Source organism: Leptonychotes weddellii, chromosome 14 (genome assembly GCF_054177405.1).
Source record: "Leptonychotes weddellii isolate Sample4059 chromosome 14, ASM5417740v2, whole genome shotgun sequence".
NCBI lineage: Eukaryota > Metazoa > Chordata > Mammalia > Carnivora > Phocidae > Leptonychotes > Leptonychotes weddellii.
This window is the reverse complement of record NC_138382.1, coordinates 62,928,014-62,935,005: the sequence shown is the minus strand read 5'-3', so window position 1 is coordinate 62,935,005 and position 6,992 is coordinate 62,928,014. Positions and strand designations below refer to the sequence as shown.

At 54.9% G+C, this 6,992-nt stretch overlaps 1 protein-coding gene across 14 annotated transcripts in view; it reads right to left on the bottom strand.

The window, feature by feature from the left end:
- Positions 1 to 6,992, bottom strand: part of COL27A1 (collagen type XXVII alpha 1 chain) — a 135,753-nt gene that overhangs the window by 28,400 nt on the left and 100,361 nt on the right. For all 14 annotated transcript variants that reach the window (XR_014140133.1, XR_014140131.1, XR_014140132.1 and 11 more), the window contains 3 exons: positions 6,305 to 6,358; positions 4,622 to 4,675; positions 568 to 675 (listed from right to left, as the gene is read on the bottom strand). Coding sequence is in view for 11 of the 14 variants with exons in the window: in XM_081803443.1 (XP_081659569.1) it covers positions 568 to 675; positions 4,622 to 4,675; positions 6,305 to 6,358 (216 nt within the window). In the remaining 3 variants the exon portion in view is untranslated. The remainder of the gene's footprint in view (positions 1 to 567; positions 676 to 4,621; positions 4,676 to 6,304; positions 6,359 to 6,992) is intronic.

Below are 6,992 nucleotides of genomic sequence, written 5' to 3'. Positions count from 1 at the left end.
GCAGCAGTGATCTGCCTAAGGTCACACAGACCGTGGGTTCTCAAGCCAGAACTCAGCCTTTGGACTCTAGGCCCAGGGCTATTTCTGCTGCACGTTGACACCCATTCCATGGCCATGATACTCAAGAGCTTACTGAGAAAGAGCCCCTGGAATGTTGGAAGGCATTCCTTCCAAATCCTTCATCTTACCAAGAGCGTGACCCAGAGAAGGTAGCGTCAAGTTCCTAGCGGAGAATCGTGGCCAGCGCCTCTCCTGCTAAACCCCCTGCTAAATTCAGTGTGGCTGAATGTGGGATGAGGCCAGCAGGCCCAGGCTTGTGGAGGCCATGGCAGCCAGACTGAGGAGTGTGATGCTAGTCTGAGGGCAACTGGGAGCCATGAGAGGGTTAGGCAGGGGAGGGACATGGGCAGACTGTTCTCTGGGAAACTCCCAGGTGGAGGAAGGACCACAGTGGAAGACCTTCAGGTAGCTGCCATCAAAAGACCTCCTGTCCAACTACCCGAGCAGGCGTGGGTGGTACACATACCCAAACGCCCACAGTGTTGGCATGCAGCCGTGCACACTCACCCGGATGCCAGTGATGCCAGGGGGGCCGGGGGCCCCATCCTCGCCCATCAGTCCCTCTTGGCCTTTGTCGCCATGTTCACCATCAGGCCCAGGGTCACCCCTGTCCCCCTAGGTTGGAAGGGCATGAGGAGAGGAGAGAGAGAGAGAATAAATTAGTCCCTCAGCCCATCAGAGGCGCTAAACCTCAGGGCTCCATTTGGATGTCCACACCAAGCAGCCCCTGGGTTGCCCCGATTGTTCCCTGAGCCACCAAAAGGGTCAGGGTGTCATGGCCTGGCTGGTGCAGGAAATACCCCCGACATGGTACTCGGGCCAGGGAGAAACTTGCTCAGAGGCAACGCAGAACCCTGACTACTCCCACCCCCTGGAGTTCACAGGAAGGGAGCAGCTTTGTGAGACTCAGGCTCTTTCTCTCCAACACTGACACACGGGGAGGACAAAAGTCTTAAGACGCTGAAGGAAATTTTAAAAAAGGAAAACAATTCACCCAATCCTGCCTCTTAGAACCAACTCCATTTTTCTGAGTTGCATTTTCAACCCTTGCTTACATGAAAACAGCTTACAATAATAATAATAAGGCAGAGGTCACAGTTTCTGTTGCCCTGTACCAGGCTCCGAGCAGTGGGACAGCCAATCCAAAGCAAAGAAGCTAGTTAGCAGTACATGAAGCTTTAAAGACATAATCCAACTGTACTGCTTGGTTCCATCTTGCGGTCAGTCTCTATTGCCAACACCATCTCCATTGCTGTCTGCTCTGCATGGCTCTCATTCTCGCCTGCGGCAGAGCACTTCCTCTGTCCAGTGGACAGCAGTTAACACTGACACAGCACCTGCCACATCCAGGCCACATCCTGGCAGGCTGGGCTGAGCCAGGTTGTGGGCAGAGCAGGGGTGAGGGGGGCGGCATGACCAGTGGCCACAGAGGAACAGGGTGGCGCCTGTCAGAAGGTCACCTCCATCGGGGCTGGCGGGCCCGGCAGGGCTCGTGGCCAGTCTGCAAGTGGCTGAGCTGGGACCGTTCAGAGAGACCCGTGGGAAAGGGGATGAAGCCATGGACAGGAGGAAGGGCTGGGCGGGGGAGCAGGCTAGGAGAAGGGGAGCGTGTCTCTGCCAGTTCTGTTTCCCAGCACCACACTTTACAAGGAGTGCTGATAAACTGGTGCGGGTCCAGGAGAAAGATCAGGGTGCAGAGGGCGTGAAGCTGGAGCCTGGGCTCTGGGCATAGGAGGTGCAGGGGCCTCTTGGGGTGGTTTCTAGCTCAGCTAGGGGGCGGGGGGGAGACTCCCCAGTGAAGAGGGGTCCAGAGATGGCATGGATAAGGGAGGGACACTCCAAGCTGAGGTGTGGGCCAGCGCAGAGCAGATCTGGGCACCAGGAGGGGGTCAGACAGGTTGGTGTGTGAGATCCCTCCCCACTGAGATTCTCGGACTCCGAGCATAGCCTGGCAGGGAGATGGGGTGCTGCCCTGATGACCCTTCTGCAGACCCCAGTCCAGGATCCCCCTTCCTCCTTGTCATCCCTGGCCACCTGCTTTCCTCTCTCCGAGGCAGGCAGCCTGTTCCAGGTGGCTGGGCTGGTTTTCAGAGAGAGGTCCCAGCCTGGCACCTCAGGGGCTCCGGCTCCAGGGACCACCCAGAGCCCCCACAGCCTGGGGTAGTGAACTTGTGGATCCCTTACAGAATGGTCTCTGGTGGGTCCTGGAGAATCCTAGAGTCCCCCGGACATTTGCCAATGCTCAGAAGAGCCTTACAAGTTGTCTAGCTCAAACTTCTCGATCTATAGATGGGGAAACTGAGGCTCAGAGAGAGCAGGAGACTTCCCAACCACACATGGAAGTCAGTGGCAGAGCATGCGTGAGACCCTTGGGTTCTGGTGCCTTTGGATTCCAAGGTTCTCTGTGCAAGGGACAATACCTCCCTTACTCCTGGGGTTATGTTGCTTAAATTTGAATCTTGCTGCCACCTCTCAATGGCTGCGTGACCCTCGGCAAGTTTCCTCATTTGTAAAATAAGCAGCAAAGGGTTACTATGGGGATTGGAAGAGCTAATCCATTTAAGTAGCTTAACAGCGCGTCTGGCACGTGAGTTCTGGATAAAGGTTAGTCTTCCTGGGAGTAACCACCACCATCACCACCACCATCTGCTGGGTGTCGGCAAACTCAACAGAGATCATCAGCAGAAAAGCACTCTATAGACTATTACATGCTGTGTGTGTCCGAGAGGTGGTTTTCACCATGAAGGTGATTCTTGGACAAACACCATGAAAAAAGCGGACGGTCTCCTGGGATTCACGAGGACCAGAAAAGATGCTGGACATCTGCAGCAACTACTCTGGCCCAAGGTCTAGGGTAGAACTGGCTTTGAAGGGAGTGAAAGAGGAAGAAGCAGCCAGCACCAGGAGCCATGCTGAGAGAGCAGGAAAGACGTCATTGAGACACCCATGCCTCGAAGCCCCCGCTCCTGTCACACCTCAGCACGATTCGGAGGAGAAAAAAGATGGCTGACCAGAAATGGAAGAGGCCCCCCACACCGTGACTCAGTTTCCCCATCTGTCCAGTGGGGACAAGAATGAATCTAGCTCACAGGGTGGCTGGGAGGATTACACGGGTTCATTCACATAAAGCTCTTAAGGCAGGTGGTGTGAGCTCATGGTGAGTATGCAGAGCATTTTAGCCAGAATGTTCTTCAGTGTCACTGCAGTTCAAGCAGGTGTTGGGCAAAGGGTGTGGAGGGTCTGTCAAATGCTCTGGGTCTCCCCAGCCAGGACCAGTTGTACCCTAGGATGCAGCCGAGCTGGAGAGGAGAGGAGGCAGATGGATGGCGACAGGGGGCGCTCACGGCCTTGCAAGAAAAACCTGGGGCAGATGGGGAGCCAGCCAGGAGCCTGTCCCGGAGGCATCCTGGTAGATGGGGAAACCCGGAACCCAGGGCAGCTATGGGGATGGGGCAGTGGCGGGGGCGTGTCTGGGGATTGGGGAATTGAGGGCTGCTTATCTGAGGTCACATGGAAAGTAAATGGGTGACAGAGGGAATTCTGGGATGTGGCCCTTGGGTCCCTGGGCTGAGGAGCTGACTCAGTGTGACAGGTCAGTCCTGGGGAGAGCCCACCTAGTACTGTGCCAGGGCTGGGCCCGGGCTGGCAGCCAGGGACAGGCCTGAGCTAGACGTGAAGCTTGTAAGTTGGAGAGTGACGCCCGCTGGCCCCAGGGTTCAGGGGAGCCCGGGCGCCTATGGAAGGTGCCAGCATCTGTGGCTGACAGAGGACTCTACAGGATGCAACAGGGCAGAGTTAGGCCTACATGCTGTGGTGCCAGTGAGCCCTGGGTTTGAATTTTGGATTCTCCACTCACAGCCATAGACTCTGGATGAGTGCACCTCCTGCCTCCTTCTGAGCCTCAGTCTCCCCACCTTTAGAATGGGTGCCTAGTGTAGAGAGGCAGCCAAGGCTTGGGTCTTGGCTGTGCCAATTACTAGCTATGTGTCCTTGGGCAAGTTGCTTAACCTCTCTGTGTCTCAGTTTCCTCATTTAAGGATAGAACTTACCCCGTAGCATTAATTGATGTGTTACATAACACAAAGGGCTTAGCATAGTACCTGATATATACATGACTAATGCACCATAAATAGTGGCTTACAGGTCATGGGTGGTGATTATTATTTTCCTGGTCTTTTAGGATGTTTGGAAGATAACAGATATCAAAGCTGCTGGCTCTGAGTCTAGCACAGAGCAGGGGTGTTCAGGTACTACCCTTAACCAAGAGAAGCTGTAGTTTTGAGGAGAAGGGTAGCAGTGAGGAGTGGAAGGTGGGATGGCTCCTAGTCCCATCTGAGCAGGGCAGGAGGCAGTGGTGGGCGGGGGGTGGGCGGTGGGGGGTGGGGCGGGTGCTGGACAGGCTACTTGCAATAGGAGCCAGAGGTCTGCTCTCGGAGCTTTATGGGAACACAGTGCTTCCAGGAGAAAGCTTAGGTCTTGGACAGGAGGGGAGTGGGGGCAGAGGTAGAAGGTAGTTCCAGAACATCCCCCTCCCCAGACCCTACAGCAGCAGGACACTTACCTTCAGCCCATCAGGCCCTGCAGGACCACTGTCACCCTCGAGGCCTGGCTCTCCCTGGAAAGGGTGGTGGGGAAAGATGAGGAGACATTCCCAGGGAAGGGGGTCGGGTGGGGGCCACATGAGATCACGAGTTACAAAGTGTCCAAGTTGGTTGGTTGGTTGGAAACACTGCTGCCCAGTGGTTGAGAAAGGCTCTGATATCATAGAGACCTCAGTTCCCACACTGGGCTTCCTGTTCACAGGCAGTACAACCACAAGCAAACTACCTCGCCCCCACGGGCAGCTGTTTGCTCATCGGAAAATTGGGCTGATACCACTTCCTTTAAGGGTGCCTGGAAGGCACAGTGTAAGCACCCCACAGATGGCAGCCATTCGATGTATTATTTCTGGAACTGGAATGAGCTCCCATGAAACTCCTTGTGGAATCCCATTTCTCAGATGAGGAAAGTGAGGCCAGCCTTAAGACTTTTGGGCCAGCAAGCTTGGGAATGATACCAAGACCCCGAATCCCCATCTGACCCTCAGCTAGGTTCTCTGCTTGCAGTCCCAGCTCCAGAGATGCCCCTGGATGTCTCCGTTCTCAAATTGGCCGTCAAATTAGTTTGTGTCTCTCTTGGCTTTCAGAGTTCATGGCTGTTCAGCACCTGAGCCCAAAGGGGCCTCAGAGGTCATCAGAGGCAGGGGTGGCAAAGGCATGACAGGTGTGGAGACCCCACGCTTCTCGTGCCTGTGGCAGATGTCACTAACGTATCCACTAGAAGGTGGCTCCATACGAACAAGGCCTTCTGTTACTCACTGCTCTCTTCCCAGTGCTTTGAGAGAAGGGCCTGGCACAGAGTGGGCCTCAAGTGAGTGCTCGTCGTTCTCTCTCCTACTGTGCCTCAGAATCCTTCTTAATGCGGCACTCTAAGAAAACTACGGATCAGTCTTCGTTGACACACAAGATTTACCATCTCAGGGGTTCGGGCTGCACACACATCCTGCCTTGCCCTGTGGTCTTTCTTGCAACTCTGGGCAGGGAAAGCACGAAGCATTGGAAAAACAGGAATGATAAGAAATGAAGGGCACTTGGGCTGTCCCTGGTGCCCCCAGGAACTGAGGCCCATGCTAACTCCCGCTCCCTCTTAGACCCCACCTTCTGTACCTGGCAGGTACTACAGGATGCCTGCTCTGTACTCCTCCCCAGTACGCCTGCAGGCCATATTCAGGCAGAGACTGTATAAACTGGGCACGGAGCATAGAGAGGTGGACAGAGAGGCATCCCAAAGCTTCTCAAAGACAAGCTTTGTGGGTTTCTTTTAGAAAAGGGGACGATAACCTTCCATGGAACAGTTTCCAGGGATGATAACAGGCGTTTTTCAAAAGTAAAAGTGCATCCAAATAAGTCAGGAACCACTGTCTTGGCTGCAGGCCTTCTCAGAGCTTTAAAAATGCTACTACTAATGTGGAAGAGGGAACACGGAGCATGCAGTGAGTCTCAAACACTTTGACCACAGGATCCTTTTCTTCCAAGAGTGCCTCTGCATTGTGGAAATGCTGGCTCACCCAGAGAGACAGGATGAGGCTGCAGGAATTCATAGTCTCTTTCTCCCTGAGGCTCAGGGAGGTTGAGTAAAGCCCTTCCCCCAGACCCAAGTGCCCCTCAGGTGGCTTTCCAGGAAGAATGAATTTGCTTCGACTTACCCGCTGCCCAATGAGGCCCTGCTCCCCAGGGGTGCCCAGAGGCCCAAGGTCACCCTAGGAGAAGCCAAACACAAGTCCATGGGGGTGGGTAGGGCCAGTCCCAGCCCTTGCCTCACCTTCCTGTCCTCACCAGCTCTGATTTGGGTGCAGAGCTGGGGCAGCCCCTCCTTCCCAAGGACCAAAGCAACACTGTAAAATGCCAACCAGAGCCCCTGTTCCAGGCCAGAACTGGCCGTGTTGGGGCCGTGCGAATGCCACCACCATCGAGCTCATGTTTACACGGCGCTGCTCTAAGGGACTCTCGATTTCACACTGAAACCTCACAACAACCCTGCCAGAGAAGGGATCTTCTTTTACAAATGGAGAAACCAAGAGACCACGCACGGGGGTTACGTCACTAGCCCAGGCCCATGAGGCTAAGAAGGGACAGATTCAGGATCCAAACCTGGGTAGTTTGGCTCCAGGGAGGATCAGATGCAGGGATGGCAACTCTGTGGCTGACCACCTTCTTTACTCTCCCTGAGAGCCTTGGAGAGAAACCCAAAGGAGGAAGAGGCCCTAAATGAGCCAGAATAAATGTCATCTGCCCCCCAAAAGATCACCACGTGGGGGTTTCTAAACTAGTCTCCCTCTGTGCTGACGTCCAGGGCGGGGGGGGGGCGTGGTACCGGGAGGAGGAGGAGGAGCG